Here is a 20401-nt window from a genome sequence, read left to right as displayed (position 1 = left end):
GTCAGGCTAATATGTTTCATTTATATATTTTGTTTTGTTTTGAATTGTTGTACACATGTTTAGGCAGTTAGAAGCTCTATATTGTAAATATTTTCTTTTTGATCATCACTTAGAGGATGATTGTATATGTTTGTCTTTAGATATGTTTGACTGGAATAGAGCCATATATATTTAAATGTATTTCAGCAGGTTCCATATGTTTCATTTGTTATATTTTTAAGGGAAACTCTGTTAGTTTTTGAGGTTGCATCCGTCCCTATAGGTTGGTACTATGTGATAGGAAGCAGGTGAGAGATGGTTGAGTTGGTCAAATTTCACATAACCCTTCTCAATTTGATGTAAAGTGGCATCCTCCTGCATTTGCTTCCTTAAAGTGTGACTTTGATGCTGCGATGGATAAGGAGGAGGCAATATAGGATTTGGCTGGCTCTTGCAGCACTCTTAATGCCATTTCTTGGGTGGAAAGATGAAGAATCGGGAGGGTTTGATACTTGTTGAAACCGTTGAAGCTCTTTCTGCCACGGAGGCTCTAAGTAGGCTAAAGTTCAAGAGTATTAGTGTATGGTTCTTGAAACAGATTCTGCAGTGCTTTACTATGCTGTTAATGGTTCAAGCTTAGGTGGTTCTTACTTTGGTAGGGTAGTTGATGATGTTAAAGCTCTAATCAACACTTGGAGAGTAGAGATAAAGGCATCGTGGAGGCTGGAGCAATAGGAGGTGACAGGTGAGTGTTCTTTTGGTCTAGGCTGCTGCCTTGACTCTACTTCGACGTCATGGGTGTAAATGAGAGAATAGATTCTGACTAGCCTTTATAACCTTCACTCGGCTCCAATCGACCACGACTAGTCCTCTACCCCTAATTAATTAATAGCAAAGATTAATCTTTGCTATTATTCTTTTAATAAAATGATTGTCATTATCCTCAATTAATTTCATCATTTTGCTTGCTTTTAATTGGATTTATTATTATTATTATTATTTATTGTACATCGCGGAAGCGTATAAACTGCAAAGAAACAAAGTAAACATACAAAACATCAATATTTACATGGTTCACCCTCTCAACATAGGGCTACATCTACGGACATGCCATCTTCCACTATCATCAATAATGAATCATCAATTACAAGCTCAAACTATACTACCCATCAACCCAATTACACCCAAGAGAATCCATACAACACCACACCACAAAGGGTGTCTTCACCTATATGGGCAAGAGCCCTCTCACCAATGGACAAGAATTCCTTCCTCTTGAATTCTATGTCCTTACTCCACTTTAGGGCGAATCCTCTCTCCACTGCAATGGGCAAGTGCCCCTCATCAATAGGCAGAGCCAAATCCTCAACAATTGGCAAAGCCCCTCTCTACAATGGGTGACAGCCTCACTCCATGGACTGAAAGCCATTCTCTTCAATGGGCAAAAAAAGCCAATCTCTTCAATGGGCAAAAAAAGCCACTCTCTTCAATGGGCAAAAGCCAAATAAATTTCCTCAATACTTATCTGATTAGGAGTCAAACTCAATTTAGGAATAACACTAAAATAAGAGTTCTACTCATTATAGGAAATATTCATTCATTCTATTGAGGAATATTTCTCCACTTCCCACCTGTGGCCTTAGTTGTCAATTTTCTGTTTTAAGTCCTCGTTCTGCCCCTGAGACATTTCATTATGTTTTCTGTTCTTTTCATTGCTGTTTTCTATATATAAAAAAAAAAAAAAAAAAAAAAAAAAAAAAAAGATTATGTTTCTGTTCTTTGTGAGTCTTAGCAAACCTATCATCAGTATCTCTTATCTGCAGAATTGTTGGCATTCTAAGTTCTAACTGCTACTCAAGGCTAGCACATAAGTGTGTTAATTCTAGTCTCCCACTCCAAAAGAAAGAGAAATTATGAATCATGAATTGGGAAAATTTAGATTGCAATTATAAAATTAAAGCTGCAATAATTTCATGAATTTGTCATCATGAAAACAAAACCAAAAGGTAATATAGTTAACTGTGAAAGTAATTTTTAGTGTTTCGCAGCTTCTACAATTCAATACCATGCTCAAATTCATACCCTTACACAGTAGATATATTGGTTGAATTGTCTTCTATCCAAGATGTGAACTTCAACAACATAAAAAGAAGAAGAAGAAGAAGAAATAAAAGCTCAGATGAAAACCATATCTACTACAAAGTGAAAAACAATGAAAACCACTCAGAAAAATCCCAAGAACATCAGCCAAATGAAATATGGTTTTAGTAATTTCTTCAATAGAAAGTGACTATGCCATTTTCCCCTTGAGGACATTTAGAAAGTTTCACTTTCTCGATGCTATTTAAATCCATCCTGAAAAAGCCATAATGCTGCATTAGTTAAAGAAGAAATAAAATTACTCAAACTGACATTGTAAGAAAAATTTTAGTGGATACATACATACCATTTCCATATACAACTATTTCCCTTCCAAAGCCAATTCCAAAAATGTCAGTTGTACATGTTGAAGCTTTGGTATGCTTAATGCTTTTACATTTACTTCTAACAAAGATGAGAATTTAGAAAGTTTCACTTTTACAGTTACAGCAACAGCTTATGAGGCTTGCTAAATGAATGAGTTCCAAAGTTTTCAATTTGTTGAATTCAATCTCTTCTGCTGTTCCATGTTCTTCATCTGCTACAATTTCTATCAACAGCTTGCAACACTTAATCTGCAAATAGCAATTGATAGTTAACAAATTTAATACTAGCAAGCAATCAAGTTGCAGAAACTCAGAAACAAAGTCTATCTGGAGTATGTGCTGAGAACAAGTATGAGCTCAAAGGAAACCACTATGATATAAGAGAATGGATCGAAGGATTAAAGGCTTCTTACTTCATTGAAAATCTGCCTCTTTGTTCCAGATTTGCAAAAATGAAAGATGGCTTCAATTTTCCTCATCATCCTGGACATTTTTTCCAGATTGGGTAATCTTTGAAGGAATCCAAAAAGACTGACCATCTGACCATCTGATCATCTCAAACATCTGACCATCTAATGACAACTCCTCCAAATTGGGGAAAACCTATGCAAAAGCAAATTGATTATCTCACAGGCCATGAATTGATAATGGTATTAAAGAATAGTATATAGATATAGAAGATTTTCCATTTTCTATTTCTGATGTATTACAGGCAGATTTTCTCAGCTAATCTTAATGAATTTCTTGTTACTTCTTAAAAATGAAATGATTTAAACCAACAGAAGGGAAATTATAACATGCAATAAAATCCACAGAAGGGAAATGACGTCAAGACCATTGACTTTATAACAACTTTTTTCTTAAGTATAAATTTGAAATTAATATAATGGCAGTCAAGTTTAATTTTCATTCTATGATTTTGAATTTATTTTATTTTAGTGATTAATATTAAAAAGTATTTTTGCATTTTATACTATATAGTTACTAAATGAATTAAATTATTTATTCTAAAAATTATTCTAAATTCTTATTCATGTAATTTAAAAGTAAATTACCATTTAGTCTATAAAATTAGATAAAATTAAACTTTTTTAAACTTATAAATTCTTATTCTTGTAATTTAAAAGAAAATTACTATTTAGCCTATAAAATTAAATAAAATTAAACTTTTTTTAAACTTTTTAAAAGTTATAAATTCTCTTATAAATTCTTATTCACTTATAAATTCTCTCTATTTTTTAAAACTTTTTCGTTAATTAAAGCAATCAAACATTTAAAACATTGTAAAATTTCACAATTATTTTTTATTATTTTTTTTTTCAGAAGAATGCTTTTGAAAAATCATTTTCAAATAAAGAACTTTTCTAAAAAAAGATATCAAAAAAATTTTTTGTCAACAAAATTTTTTCCATAAAAAAATTTCAAAGAAAACATTGTTTGTTTAAAAAAAAGATTTAAATAGAAAAATTTATAAATACTAAAAAAAGAAAATTTTTTCCAGAATTTATTTTTTAAAAAATTTTTTACTTGAAAATAATTTTTTCTAAAATTTTATTTTTGAAATATTTTTTCTTAAAAAACACTTTTAAACTAGTGTATTATTATGGCCTATACCTTTTATATAGTGTAATTATAGTTTTTTTTTCTTTATTTAAAGGAAGTACCTACTTTTTCAATGAATGTCATTTAAAGAATAAGAGGATTGTACCTTTTTCTCCAAGTGTAATGGTTGTTGGATAGTGATGTGATGATATTCCTCTCCATGTTTTCCCTGCAAACTAAACAATTCTGAACAAAACTCCATTCCATCTCCACAATCATGCACCTTCAAATCTTTTAACCTTGGAAATTCCAAGCTATGTATTCCTAGATAAAATCTCCTGATATCTTGTAGATTTGTGAGATTCAAGGAGAGCAGTTTTGGGAACACAAAAGAAGGGGCTGCTTTTGCACCTTCTGCCTTTGCAACAATCGTCTCCACCCCACAAGAGTCTACACTAAGCTTTTCAAGTAGTAAAAGGTTTTGTGCTACGGAAGCAGGAAAGAGATTTTTCAAATTTTTCAGATCACGAATTTCCATAGACCTTAAATTCAAATCTATTGCAAAACTTTCTTCTTCAGCATTGAATTCTAGGAGTTGATATATCTCTTCTAGTGAATCACAATTCGTTAAATTTAACTTCTCCAATTTCTGGAATCTTCTTAAGTCATTTGATGGAAAAAGTGTGTGCAAGTTTTTACAATCTCCTACTGTCATTGATTTTAGCATGCAAAAGGAACCTCCAGCGAGTTGGTTGTGCCATATCCTTTCCAAGTTACTCATGCTAATTATTGTCAGATGCTCCAAGCTCGAAAATGCAACCTGCAATTTTGTTCCAAATTTATTAATAATGTGGCACTCCATGAAAATTTGAGTAAATTATAGTAGTAGTCATGTAATTTTGAGGATATTTCATTTTAATCACTCAATTTTAATTTATTAAAATAATATCATTCAACTTTAACATATGTTCAAAAAAATACTCTTGACTTGCTATAGTTGATTTTCCAAATGCTAAAATAAAATTACCATTTTAGCCTCTTACTCCCTTTTCTTTCTCCATTCTTCTCCTTTCTCTTTCAATCAAAATAAAAATAAAAAGTTATTTCCTTTGTCTATTTTTATCCATGGCGATTTTATAAGCGAGATAATTTTTATCCATGGCGATTTTATAAGCGAGATAAATGATAATTTTATAAAAACAAAGTTATTTAATTATATCCTTAATTATCGTATAAAACCTCCCCAAATTTTTGGGATAAAGGCTTAGTTGAGTTGAGTTGAGTATAAAACCTAAATGCGACAAATAATAATGGATGAAAATAGTAATACTAACTATCAAAATCTAAAACTATGATTAAAAAATAATTATTTTACAGAATAAGATTATGAAAATTTTAATTTTTGTCAAATAATATTTTAAGAAATTTATTTTTATAATTTATAATTTTTTATTATTTCAATTTTTTGAATTGATTATTATAAATTTATATATTAATAGGAAACTTTAAAGAAATTTCAACTCCAATTCAGTTTTCTAAATACTTGTATTACATAATTTATAAACTTATTAGAGTTTAAATACACAACTTATTCAAAGCCAAACACTAAAAAAAAAAAATAAATCAACCTATGAAAATGAATAAACGTGAAATTTTTGTATTTAATAACATAAACAAATTAATATAATATGTTAATCTTAATTATATTATTTTTTTATTTTTTAAACAATAAAATAGCAAATTCATTTTCCCTTTAAATTCCTAAGCGAATCTCAATTAAGTTCAAAATAAAGTTTTCTATCAAATTAGTCAATAATTTTTAATTTACCAAATCGAACTTTTGACAAACAATTAAAATAATATGATTTTCATTTTTTAAAAATAACAAAAATTTTACGCTTTAAAATCTTAAATTAAAGTAGTTTTGTATTTTTGATGATTAGTTGTAATTTTTATTTTGATTAAGAGAATGAGAGAGAGAGGGAAAAAAAAAAGGATGGGAGGTAAAATGTAAATTTTATTTTCGTAACCGAAAAACTTTATATGGTAGATTAAGATTTTTATTTTAATAAATTAAAGTTGAGTGACTAAAATAAAATAAATTCAAAATTAATTGATATATGTGTGTGTGTTAGATTGTGAATAAAAAATACAAATTAATGATAGAAAAGACTAACCTTTTCATCAAAAAGAGATCCACTTAGACGATTTGAGACGAAAGTCTTGAACACAGGGCAATTGTATATCCATAGATTGGTCAGAGAGCAAAATTCAATTAAATGCCCATCACAAAAATTTGTGAGATTTGGAAGATTCGAGAGAATCAAATTTTCTAAATCAGAGAAGATTATCTTATTCAGTCTCTCTTCTTCTGCGAATTCTTCTGTGAGAACTATCCTTTCCATGAACTCACATTTACATATCTGAAGTGTCTTGAGCCGTAAAAGGCTTTTGACAAATGAAGTTGTAAATAAATACTTCATATCTATGGAGCGTACATAGAGTTTCTTCAAGTTGGGGAATGAAACCTGCACATAAAATGCTTCATTTCATAAAAATTGTTTTCTTTTAATCAAGAAATTTTACAACATGCAATTATATATGCAAGGAGCAGAATTAAACATTGCCACTTAAGTAATTATATATTCAATTAAATCCTTTAATTTAATTTTATTAAATTTTAACAAAATGGTATCGAAATCTATTAAATGATTGCAATTTTATCCTACAATCATTGTAATCATTAAATTTATAAGCCAACTTATTAAAATAAAATTACTATTTTACCCTCTCTCGCCCTTTTCTTTTTTCATTCATCTCTTTTATCTTTTTCTCTTAATCAAAATAAAAAATTACTAAAAAAAATTAATACTAACTACCAAAATTTATAAAAACTGCTTTTTTTTAAGTAAATTTTAATTTTTTTTATCAAAATAATAAAGTTTAAGTTTTTATATTCATAAAATTTTTAATTATATTAAAATATTAAAATGTGTTATTATTAAAAATAAAAGTCATATTACTTTAATTTTGTCAAAAAATAAATTCAATTAATATTAAATTAAAAAAAATATTTTAATTTGATTGAAAAATGTGGTGCTTAATGTTTAATTATGTTTGTTGATTGGTTGTTGCCTTTGCACCGACGAAGCCTTCGGATGAGCATGATTAGGACTTTTCCATTTTTTACATATATTTTTAATTAAATTATATGTTTTTATTAGTAATGATATATTTATTATTAGATAATATAATATAATTTAAGAAATATTAAACCTCAGTTTCTATTTTTTTTTTTAATTTATCATTGTTTATTATTATAATTTTTTGAATTGATTATTATAAATTTATATATTAATGGGAAATTTTAAAGAAATTTCAACTCCAATTCAGTTTTCTATATACTTGTCTTACATACTTTATAAAGTTATTAGAGTTTAAGTACACAACTTAATTAAAGGCAAACACTAAAAAAATAATAATAAATATCGACCTATAACTTAAACAAATTAATATAATATGTTAATCCTAATTTTTTTTAAAATAATAAAATAGCAAATTCATTTTCCCTTTAAATTTCTAAACGAATCTCAATTCAGTTTAAATTAAAGTTTTCCATCAAATTAGTCAATCATTTTTAATTTAACATTAATTCAATCATATTTTTGACAGACAATTAAAATAATATGATTTTCATTTTTTAAAAATAACAAAAATTTTACGCTTTAAAATCTTAAATTAAAGTAGTTTTGTTTTTTTGATGATTAGTTGTAATTTTTATTTTGATTAAGAGAATGAGAGAGAGAGGGAAAAAAAAAGGATGGGAGGTAAAATAGTAATTTTATTTTGGTAACTGAAAAACTTTATATGGTAGATTAAGATTTTTATTTTAATAAATTAAAGTTGAGTGACTAAAATAAAATAAATTCAAAATTAATTGATATATGTGTGTGTGTTAGAATGTGAATAAAAAATGCAAATTAATGATAGAAAAGACTAACCTTTTCATCAAAAAGAGATCCACTTAGACGATTTGAGACGAAAGTCTTGAACACAGGGCAATTGTATATCCATAGATTGGTCAGAGAGCAAAATTCAATTAAATGCCCATCACAAAAATTTGTGAGATTTGGAAGATTCGAGAGAGTCAAATTTTCTAAATCAGAGAAGATTATCTTATTCAGTCTCTCTTCTTTTGCAAATTCTTCTGTGATAACTATTCTTTCCATGAACTCACATTTACATATCTGAAGTGTCTTGAGCCGTAAAAGGCTTTTGACAAATGAAGTTGTAAATAAATACTTCAAATCCTGACATCCTGTGGACTCTACATAGAATTTCTCCAAGTTGGGGAATGAAACCTGCACATAAAATGCTTCATTTCATAAAAATTGTTTTCTTTTAATCAAGAAATTTTACAACATGCAATTATATATGCAAGGAGCAGAATTAAACATTGCCACTTAAGTAATTATATATTCAATTAAATCCCTTAATTTAATTTTATTAATTTTTAACAAAATGGTATCGAAATCTATTAAATTATTGCAATTTTATCCTACAATCATTGTAATCATTAAATTTATAAGCCAACTTATTAAAATAAAATTACTATTTTACCCTCTCTCGCCCTTTTCTTTTTTCATTCATCTCTTTTATCTTTTTCTCTTAATCAAAATAAAAAATTACTAAAAAAAATTAATACTAACTACCAAAATTTATAAAAACTGCTTTTTTTTAATTAAATTTTAATTTTTTTATCAAAATAATAAAGTTTAAGTTTTTATATTCATAAAATTTTTAATTATATTAAAATATTAAAATGTGTTATTATTAAAAATAAAAGTCATATTACTTTAATTTTGTCAAAAAATAAATTCAATTAATATTAAATTAAAAAAAAATATTTTAATTTAATTGAAAAATGTGGTGCTTAATGTTTAATTATGTTTGTTGATTGGTTGTTGCCTTTGCACCGACGAAGCCTTCGGATGAGCATGATTAGGACTTTTCCATTTTTTACATATATTTTTAATTAAATTATATGTTTTTATTACTAATGATATATTTATTATTAGATAATATAATATAATTTAAGAAATATTAAACCTCAGTTTCTATTTTTTATTTTTTTTTTAATTTATCATTTTTTATTATTATAATTTTTTGAATTGATTATTATAAATTTATATATTAATGGGAAATTTTAAAAAAATTTCAACTCCAATTCAGTTTTCTATATACTTGTCTTACATACTTTATAAAGTTATTAGAGTTTAAGTACACAACTTAATTAAAGCCAAACACTAAAAAAATAATAATAAATATCGACCTATAACTTAAACAAATTAATATAATATGTTAATCCTAATTTTTTTTTAAATAATAAAATAGCAAATTCATTTTCCCTTTAAATTTCTAAACGAATCTCAATTCAGTTTAAATTAAAGTTTTCCATCAAATTAGTCAATCATTTTTAATTTAACATTAATTCAATCATATTTTTGACAGACAATTAAAATAATATGATTTTCATTTTTTAAAAATAACAAAAATTTTGTGCTTTAAAATCTTAAATTAAAGTAGTTTTGTATTTTTGATGATTAGTTGTAATTTTTATTTTGATTAAGAGAATGAGAGAGAGAGGGAAAAAAAAAAGGATGGAAGGTAAAATGGTAATTTTATTTTGGTAACTGAAAAACTTTATATGGTAGATTAAGATTTTTATTTTAATAAATTAAAGTTGAGTTACTAAAATAAAATAAATTCAAAATTAATTGATATATGTGTGCGTGTTAGAATGTGAATAAAAAATGCAAATTAATGATAGAAAAGACTAACCTTTTCATCAAAAAGAGATTGACTTAGACGATTTGAGATGAAAGTCTTGAACACAGGGCAATCGTCTATCCGTAGATTGGTCAGAGAGCAAAATTCAATTAAATGCCCATCACAAAAATTTGTGAGATTTGGAAGATTCGAGAGAATCAAATTTTCTAAATCAGAGAAGATTATCTTATTCAGTCTCTCTTCTTCTGCGAATTCTTCTGTGAGAACTATCCTTTCCATGAACTCACATTTACATATCTGAAGTGTCTTGAGCCGTAAAAGGCTTTTGACAAATGAAGTTGTAAATAAATACTTCAAATCCTGACATCCTGTGGACTCTACATAGAATTTCTCCAAGTTGGGGAATGAAACCTGCACATAAAATGCTTCATTTCATTAAAATTGTTTTCTTTTAATCAAGAAATTTTACAACATGCAATTATATATGCAAGGAGCAGAATTAAACATTGCCAATTAAGTAATTATATATTCAATTAAAGGTTGAGTTTGGATAAGTAATTATTTGAAATGAAAGAATTTTACCTTTATACATTATTTTTATTGTTTATAATATAATGATCAATTTTGATATATTCTTATTTGAAATGGATGCAAATTCATTATTTAGTTTCCCTTCTCCTTTGCAAACATAAATATTTAATTATACAATTTAAAACCTAATTACCAATTTAATCCCTTAATTTAATTTTATTAAATTTTAACAAAATGGTATCGAAATCTATTAAATGATTGCAATTTTATCCTACGATCATTGTAATCATTAAATTTATAAGCCAACTTATTAAAATAAAATTACTATTTTACCCCCCTTTTCTTTTTTCATTCATCTCCTTTATCTTTTTCTCTTAATCAAAATAAAAAATTACTAAAAAAAATTAATACTAACTACCACAATTTATAAAAACTGCTTTTTTTTAAGAAAATTTTAATTTTTTTATCAAAATAATAAAGTTTAAGTTTTTATATTCATAAAATTTTTAATTATATTAAAATATTAAAATGTGTTATTATTAAAAATAAAAGTCATATTATTTTAATTTTGTCAAAAAATAAATTCAATTAATATTAAATTAAAAAAAATATTTTAATTTGATTGAAAAATGTGATGCTTAATGTTTAATTATGTTTATTGATTAGTTGTTGCCTTTGTACCGACGAAGCCTTCGGATGAGCATGATTGGGACTTTTCCATTTTTTACATATATTTTTAATTAAATTATATGTTTTTATTAGTAACAATATATTTATTATTAGATAATATAATATAATTTAAGAAATATTAAACCTCAGTTTCTATTTTTTAATTTTTTTTAATTTATCATTTCTTATTATTATAATTTTTTGAATTGATTATTATAAATTTATATATTAATGGGAAATTTTAAAGAAATTTCAACTCCAATTCAGTTTTCTATATAATTGTCTTACATAATTTATAAAGTTATTAGAGTTTAAGTACACAACTTAATTAAAGCCAAACACTAAAAAAATAATAATAAATATCGACCTATAACTTAAACAAATTAATATAATATGTTAATCCTAATTTTTTTTTAAATAATAAAATAACAAATTCATTTTCCCTTTAAATTTCTAAACGAATCTTAATTCAGTTTAAATTAAAGTTTTCCATCAAATTAGTCAATCATTTTTAATTTAACATTAATTCAATCATATTTTTGACAGACAATTAAAATAATATGATTTTCATTTTTTAAAAATAACAAAAATTTTACGCTTTAAAATCTTAAATTAAAGTAGTTTTGTATTTTTTATGATTAGTTGTAATTTTTATTTTGATTAAGAGAATGAGAGAGAGAGGGAAAAAAAAGGATGGGAGGTAAAATGGTAATTTTATTTTGGTAACCGAAAAATTTTATATGGTAGATTAAGATTTTTCTTTTAATAAATTAAAGTTGAGTGACTAAAATAAAATAAATTCAAAATTAATTGATATATGTGTGTGTGTTAGAATGTGAATAAAAAATGCAAATTAATGATAAAAAAGACTAACCTTTTCATCAAAAAGAGATTGACTTAGACGATTTGAGACGAAAGTCTTGAACACAGGGCAATTGTCTATCAATAGATCGGTCAGAGAGCAAAATTCAATGAAATGCCCATCGCAAAAACTTGTGAGATTTGGAAGATACCAGAGAGTCAAATTTTCTAAATGAGAGAAGATTATCTTATCTAGTCTCTCTTCTTCTGCGACTGTGAGAACTATCCTTTCCATGAATCCACAATTATATATACCAAGTCTCTTGAGCCGTAAAAGGCTTTTGACAAATGAAGTTGTAAATAAATACTTCATATCTATGAAGCTTACATAGAGTTCCTCCAAGTTGGGGAATGAAACCTGCACATAAAATGCTTCATTTCATAAAAATTGTTTTCTTTTAATCAAGAAATTTTACAACATGCAATTATATATGCAAGGAGCAGAATTAAACATTGCCAATTAAGTAATTATATATTCAATTAAAGGTTGGGTTTGGATAAGTAATTATTTGAAATGAAAAAAAATTTTACTTTTATACTTTTTTTTTATTATTTACAATATAATGATCAATTTAGATATATTCTTATTTGAAATGGACGTAAATTCATTATTTAGTTTCCCTTCTCCTTTGCAAATTTAAATATTTAATTATACAATTTAAAACCTAATTACCAATTTAATCACTTAATTTAATTTTATTAAATTTTAACAAATTGGTATCGAAATTTATTAAATAATTGCAATTTTATCCTGCAATCATTGTAATCATTATTGACAAAAAAAAAAAATCATTGTGAGCCAACTTATCAAAATAAAATTACTATTTTACCCTCTTTCTCCCTTTTCTTTTTCCATTCATCTCCTTTATCTTTTTCTCTTAATCAAAATAAAAATTACTAAAAAAATTAATACTAGCTACAAAAATTTATGAAAACTGCTTTTTAAAAAACACAATTTTTTATCAAAATAATGAAGTTTAATTTTCTATATTCATAAAATTTTTAATTATTTTAAAATATTAAAATGTGTTATTATTAAAAATAAAAGTCATTATTTTAATTTTTGTCAAAAACTAAATTCGAGTAATATTTAATTAGAAAAATTATTGATTAATTTGATTGAAAATGTGATGGTTAATGTTTAATTGTGTTTATTGATTGGGTGATTGGGGAATTTTTATTTTTTTGCATATATTTTTAATTAAATTATAAGTTTTTATGAACAAATATATATTTATTATTAGATATTATAATTAAATGTAAGAAATATTAAACCTCAGTTTCTTTTTTTTTTATAATTGTTTAATGTATTATTTTTTATTATTATAATTTTTGAATTTATTATTATAAATTTATATATTAACGGAAAATTTTAAAGAAATTTCAACTCCAATTCAGTTTTCTATATACTTGTCTTACATACTTTATAAAGTTATTAGAGTTTAAGTACACAACTTAATTAAAGCCAAACACTAAAAAAAATAATAATAAATATCGACCTATAATTAAACAAATTAATATAATATGTTAATCCTAATTTTTTTTTAAATAATAAAATAGCAAATTCATTTTCCCTTTAAATTTCTAAACGAATCTCAATTCAGTTTAAATTAAAGTTTTTCATCAAATTAGTCAATCATTTTTAATTTAACATTAATTCAATCATATTTTTGACAGACAATTAAAATAATATGATTTTCATTTTTTAAAAATAACAAAAATTTTGTGCTTTAAAATCTTAAATTAAAGTAGTTTTGTATTTTTGATGATTAGTTGTAATTTTTATTTTGATTAAGAGAATGAGAGAGAGAGGGGAAAAAAAAAAGGATGGGAGGTAAAATGGTAATTTTATTTTGGTAACTGAAAAACTTTATATGGTAGATTAAAATTTTTATTTTAATAAATTAAAGTTGAGTGATTAAAATAAAATAAATTCAAAATTAATTGATATATGTGTGTTTTAGAATGTGAATAAAAAATGCAAATTAATGATAGAAAAGACTAACCTTTTCATCAAAAAGAGATTGACTTAGACGATCACAAAAACTTGTGAGATTTGGAAGATTCCTGAGAGTCAAATTTTCTAAATCAGAGAAAATTATCTTATCCAGTCTCTCTTCTTCTGTGAGAACTATCCTTTCCATGAACCCACAATTCTCTATCTGAAGTCTCTTGAGCCGTAAAAGGCTTTTGACAAATGAAGTTGTGAATAAATACTTCAAATCCTGACATCCTATGGACTCTACACATAGTTCCTCCAAGTTGGGGAATGAAACCTGCACATAAAATGCTTCATTTCATAAAAATTGTTTTCTTTTAATCAAGAAATTTTACAACATTCAATTATATATTCAATTAAAGGTTGAGTTTGGATAAGTAATTATTTGAAATGAAAGAATTTTACCTTGATACATTATTTTTATTATTTATAATATAATGATCAATTTAGATATGTTCTTATTTGAAATGGATGTAAATTCATTATTTAGTTTCCCTTCTCCTTTGCAAACATAAATATTTAATTATACAATTTAAAACCTAATTACCAATTTAAGCCCTTAATTTAATTTTAACAAATTGGTATCGAAATTTGTTAAATAATTGCAATTTATCCTACAATCATTGTAATCATTATTGACAAAAAAAAAAAATCATTGTGAGCCAACTTATCAAAATAAAATTACTATTTTACCCTCTTTCTATCTTTTCTTTTTCCATTCATCTCCTTTATCTTTTTTCTCTTAATCAAAATAAAAATTACTAAAAAAATTAATACTAGCTACAAAAATTTATAAAAACTGCTTTTAAAAAACACAATTCTTTATCAAAATAATAAAGTTTAATTTTTTATATTCATAAAATTTTTAATTATTTTAAAATATTAAAATGTGTTATTATTAAAAATAAAAGTCATATTATTTTAATTTTTGTCAAAAACTAAATTCAAGCAATATTTAATTAGAAAAATTATTGATTAATTTGATTGAAAATGTGATGGTTAATGTTTAATTGTGTTTATTGATTGGGTGATTGGGGAATTTTTATTTTTTACATATATTTTTAATTAAATTATAAGTTTTTATTAACAAATATATATTTATTATTAGATATTATAATTAAATGTAAGAAATATTAAACCTCAGTTTCTTTTTTTTTTTGATAATTTTTTAATTTATTATTTTTTATTATTATAATTTTTTGAATTTATTATTATAAATTTATATATTAACGGAAAATTTTAAAGAAATTTCAACTCCAATTCAGTTTTCCATAAACTTATATTACATAATTTATAAAGTTATTAGTGTTTAAGTACACAACTTAATCAAAGCCAAACACTTAAAATAATATATATATATATATATATATATATATATATATATATATATATATATATATATATATATATATATATATATATATATATATGACTTACCATGAAATTTTTGAATTTAATAACTTAAATAAATTAATAATGCATTAATTATATTATTTTAAAAATAATAAAATAACAAATTCATTTTCTCTTTAAAATTTCAAACAAAGTTCAATTAAGCTCAAATTAAAGTAATCAATACTTTTTAATTTAAAATTAAATGAATCCAATTTTTGGTAAAAAAAATTAAAATAATATGATTTTTCATTTTTGAAATTAACAAAAATTTTATATTTTAAAATTTTAAAAGTGGTTTTGTATTTTGATGATTAGTTTTAATTTTTATTTTGATTAAGAGAAAGAAGAGAGAGAGAAAAAGAAGAGGCATAGAGGTCAGGTTTGTAAAATGATAATTTTATTTTGATAATTTGAAAAATCTAATATAGTAAGTTAGGTTTTTTTTAATATAAATTAAAATTGAGTGATATTATTTTTTAAAAAAATTAAAATTAAATAACTGACTTTTTTAGAAAAATGTGAAATATATATTTAATTATACACGATATATCATTCAGTTATATATTTTTCAGGTTGGGTTTGGATAAGTAATTATTTGAAATGGATCCCTTATCTGCAAAGATAATTTAATTATATAATTTAAAACCTAATTATCAATTTAGTCTCATAATTTAATTAGAATTTTAATAAATTTTAACAAATTGGTATCAAATTCCTCAAAGGATGGATAAAAGTTAATATTGAAAAATGCTATAATAGTATTAAAAATGGAAATGTATGGACATACCATTTTGTCAAAAAGTGGCCGTGGATTATGAACCTCATCACTCATCGACTCCTTCACTTTGATGCAAAAGCTCTTCAGCAGTGGCAGATCAATTAGTTTCAGGGAACGTAATTGACTGAACTCAGCCACTTCTATATTGTCTTCTCCTACGCCACTTTGATCGATCACAATCTCTTCCATGTTCTGGCAATCGCTTACTGTCATCTCCTGAAGCTGAGATAGGTTTCTAACCATGAAGAATGAGAAGAGACTCTTCAATCTGTTGCATTTTCCGACTTTTAATATTCTTAATTTGGTGAAAGGCCCTGTTGTGAGTCGCCCATAACAAATCTTCTCTAGGCTCACCAAATTATTCAAAGACAGAGACTCCAGGATGGGAAAGACATTTAAACTAGGGACCTGCACCGTTGAGTTAATAATATATTGAATGTCATCACTGTTTTCGATGTCAAGATGCTTTAATCGCTGAAACCCTTCCCGATCCATGTCATACAAAATGCTCTTGATCCCCTTCACATTATCTAGATATAGAACTTCTGCTTTCTTGAGCAACAAAGCAAGTCCATGATCCAGATGAATGTCTGTATTAAGCCAAATCCTCAGCCTTCTTGAGGATAAATACTCATCATACCGATGCCTCTTTTTTCCGATAACAATATCATACCTTTCCAACTTATTAGAGAATAAGTCTTTCGGTAACATCTCGACATCTGGAACATCTATTTCCAACGTTGTCAACCTTGACAGGTTTTTCAATTCAGCAAGGCTTGCATTGTTTGAACTGTTGAGACCTTGAAGCTCCCATTGACCAAAGCTGTTCCGCATATACAGTTCTTCTAATAGGGATAACCTTGATATGACATTTGCCGGAATGACTTTGAGTTTGTCACAGTCGCTCAGATCTAACAATTTCAGCCCAGTTAAATGCGCTATTTCTCTTGGCAGCTCTTCTATCATAGATCTACGAAAGCTGAGGACCTCTAATCTCTTCAGTTCACCTATCACAGATGCATCCCGCAATACACATTCATCTAAACACAAGGTAAGAAGGTTTGTTAAGTAACGAAGAGATGGAGGCAGGGACCGTAAACACATCCCAGTGAAATGCAGTACTTTAAGCTTTGTAATCCCTTCAAAAAATATATCAGAGATATTCAAATCAGGGCCTTTCGAATGAATGGATCCCCTTCCGAGGACAAGTAACTCTAATTTTGGGCACTCCAACCGTTCAGGAAGCTCATGGATTTCACAGGAAGGCAAAGCGATTCTGGAGCAGCTTCTGAAATCCCTGTTTGGCCATTCTTTTGTTTCAACTACATCTCTGAATGTGAATGAGTGTTGAGATTTAGATGCAATATCGAGAGCAGTATCCCTAACAACGTCATGCATTTTCAGAGATCCATTCCTGTCACCGTCTAATAGCAAGCAAGAGGCTTTGAGGTCTCTTACCAATTTATATACTTTGTTTCTTGCATCCGCCACTGTATCTTTGCCTCTAAGCAAATCCAAACCCATACTGTACAACAGCAAGTCCCGGATTTGAATATCACTCTGAGCAATTTGAGCACAAAGCAAGAAAAAAGACTTCAGTTCTTCATTAGCCAAATGGTTGTAGCTCAACTTCAGAGTTGCGTATACTTTTGACTGAATTCCTTCATTGTCAACCTTAGATAACTCTTTCAAAGCAACATTCCATTCGTTCAAGTCCCGATTTTTCAAAGCTCCTGCAACTGTAACAATTAAGACGGGCAAACCTGCACATTTTTTTGCTACTTCAGATGCTATAGAGCGCAAGTCCTGATTCGTAACATCACCAACCACTGTCACAAATAAACTCCACGCCTCTGCTTCTGATAGAACTCGAAGCTCAAAACTTTCTTGGGTGCCCATGTCTCGGGACAATATATCTTCTCTTCTGGAGGTCAGAAATATTTTACATCCTTTGTGATCATTCCCAAAAGGTATTCCTAGTTTCTCCGGTTCGAGTTGTTCCCAAATATCATCCAAAATCACGAGGATCTTCTTCTCCTTCAGTAATCGTTGACGCAATCGACATGCTCTCCCTTCTTCAGTCTCCTCTTTTAATTCTAGGCCCAGCATATCTGCGATCGTCCCTTGAATTTTTCGAAGCTCCGGTGTTTCAGACACAGTAACCATAAGTACAACATCGAATAACTTGTCTTCTATTGCTTTCCTTCGGACTTCTTTTGCTAGAGTGGTTTTTCCGACACCACCCAGACCATACACTCCTATCATGTTAAATGCAGGATCCCTCAGCGCATTCATAACTTTCTCCAAGATAGAAATTCTTGAATGCAACACTTCATTATTATAGACAGATGGAGGCACTATTTGCCAAAGAGAAGGGCGGCAGGCAATTCGATCGAGATCAAATTTGCATTTCTCCCGAAGCTCAGCAACTGTTTGAGCTTTCTTCTCTACTTTCTTGCTCAGCTTGTAACGCTTCTTCAAATTGGGAATCAATCCCAAGAAACACCTTTCCCTTGCTTGTTCTTCATCGACGACGAGATCATCAGCCTCCCCAATAGCTTCGTCCACACTGGTCAGCCAGTTTCGAACATTAGCATAGATCTCATCTCCTCGCCTCGTAGCTTCATCAACATGCGGCTTCAAACCATCTCTCTGATTTTTTAGGTTCTCAACCTGATTCTTCAGTTTTTCAACCTTGCTTCGGCAGTTGAAAGCGTAACTGAGGTGTCGCTTGACGGGGACGAAAGTGTACTCGACAATCATCGGAACAATAGCAAGAATGGTATCCAGGGCCATTTCCTATTTTGTTTCTTTCCTTTTTTTGTGGTGGGTAACAACAGATGCAAGCAGCAAGAACAGTGAATACAACAAATTGTAAGCAGAAAAGGGGAGAAAAAAGAAAGTGCAACGAAATTCAAGGATAGATGAGAAGGGCAACAGAGCTAGAGAATTTTTCGAAATCAAGAACACAGAATACAAAGGAAAGTGAATGCTATTTGACGCATGAGCAGCAGAAAGAAAGAAGGTAACAGATGGAGAGAAAAGGGGTAGTTGTGCATATGCCGTGGTGAAACAGTAGAGGAGCCAGTCCCGTCTGTTAAAGAGAAATAATAAGCGAAACAAAAATTATTTAATATTAAAAATTTGGAAAATAAGCTGTGCATATTCAATGGGAAATTAATGATTATGGCCCACCATACAACAATCATGCTTTGTCGTTGTCAAATTATTATATATATTTTTCTAATTACAAAAAGTAAAAAATAATTTAAAGAAGTTTGTTTGTCACTCTAACCATTTATTTTTCTTTATAGCCATTTATGATTTAATCTAATATAAGGAATTTGGATTTCTATAATTTGAAAAAATATATATTAACATTTTTTAATTTTATAATTTATGAATATTTTTAAAAAATTAATTTGATAATGATTGAATTGCATTATAAGAGAATATTTTAAAACTGAAAACTTAATTTTAATGTTGAATTATTCAAGAAATAATTATTTGCAAGAATTTTTAATTTATCAAATAACAATAACAATTTACAATGAAATTGATATTTTTAATGAGGAGATATAATGTATTATAATTACTGGTGTAATTACATAAACAGAAGAATCATGCAAGTTATTTATATTAATTATATTTGGCGGGCATTTTCAGTAGGAATAAAATAACGTTTACCTAAAATTACCTAAATAAAATAATGTTTTACTACAATAATAATTTCAAGAGATAAATATCTTAAAAAAAAAATTTAGACGATAAATGAGAATAAAAATAAAGAAATTTTTCGAAATGAAGGACACTAGGGGAAAAGAAATTATGAAATCAATATTATATTTAAATAGAGAAAAAATAAAAGAGAAAAAAAATTTAAAAGAAAAATAATTTTAATTTTTATTATTTTATATTTGAATTGGTAAAAAAATTAAAAAAATTTTAATAGGAAAACAAAAGTTTTTTTTCTTCATTTTACTGAGAAAGAGAAAAGAAAATATAAAAAATTATAAATATATTTTTTTATATTTTATAAAGTTTTGTTTCTTAATTTAAAGATAAAATCATAATTTTATTATTTATAAAATATTTTTTTTTTCAATATTTCTCTTATTATTATTATTTTTTTATTTTCTTTTTACTATTTTCTCCCTTCAATCAAACGCAATGCAAATCAGACAGTGATGCGTGGAAAAGTGAAAGACAAGGGAGACATTTTTCATAAAATTATTGCTGCACCTGTGTCAGAGTATACTCATCTTTTTTTGTCTTTGCCTTTTTTTCCACACCTTTGAAAATTGGTTGTGTAATTTTTTTAAATAATAATAATAAATAAATAAATAAAATTAAGTATATAAAATCATGAAATTATTGTATTTGAAATCTTCT

At 26.4% G+C, this 20401-nt stretch overlaps 1 protein-coding gene across 4 annotated transcripts; it reads right to left on the bottom strand.

Moving 5' to 3' along the window:
• Positions 1 to 2058: 2058 nt before the first annotated feature.
• Positions 2059 to 19135, bottom strand: LOC131173457 (probable disease resistance protein At4g27220). 4 transcript variants are annotated; one of them, XM_058135832.1, is made up of 9 exons: positions 16019 to 19135; positions 11851 to 12195; positions 9828 to 10187; positions 7988 to 8347; positions 6164 to 6514; positions 4153 to 4806; positions 2858 to 3047; positions 2426 to 2693; positions 2059 to 2334 (listed from the first exon to the last, which is right to left on the bottom strand). In XM_058135832.1, the coding sequence occupies exons 1-7, from the start codon at positions 18803 to 18805 to the stop codon at positions 2910 to 2912; spliced, it is 4995 nt and encodes a 1664-aa protein (XP_057991815.1). In that variant the 5' UTR covers positions 18806 to 19135; the 3' UTR covers positions 2059 to 2334; positions 2426 to 2693; positions 2858 to 2909. The 4 variants fall into 4 exon arrangements, with proteins under 4 accessions (XP_057991815.1, XP_057991814.1, XP_057991816.1 ...); XM_058135831.1 differs by having other exon boundaries at positions 2059 to 2693; XM_058135833.1 differs by lacking the exons at positions 6164 to 6514; positions 7988 to 8347 and having other exon boundaries at positions 2059 to 2693.
• Positions 19136 to 20401: the final 1266 nt, after the last annotated feature.

The sequence above is a fragment of the Hevea brasiliensis genome, chromosome 14 (assembly GCF_030052815.1).
Source record: "Hevea brasiliensis isolate MT/VB/25A 57/8 chromosome 14, ASM3005281v1, whole genome shotgun sequence".
NCBI lineage: Eukaryota > Viridiplantae > Streptophyta > Magnoliopsida > Malpighiales > Euphorbiaceae > Hevea > Hevea brasiliensis.
Note: the sequence above shows the minus strand (reverse complement) of the source record. Positions and strands in the feature narration are given on the sequence as shown.

Excerpts from the sequence above, each read along its gene's own strand:
- LOC131173457 (XM_058135831.1), bottom strand. The coding sequence starts at position 18,805 with ATGGCCCTGGATACCATTCTTGCTATTGTTCCGATGATTGTCGAGTAC. Across the intron at positions 12,196-16,018 it reads GGCCACTTTTTGACAAAATG|GTTTCATTCCCCAACTTGGA; the intron begins GTATGTCCATAC and ends TTTTATGTGCAG. Across the intron at positions 10,188-11,850 it reads AATCTCTTTTTGATGAAAAG|GTTTCATTCCCCAACTTGGA; the intron begins GTTAGTCTTTTT and ends TTTTATGTGCAG.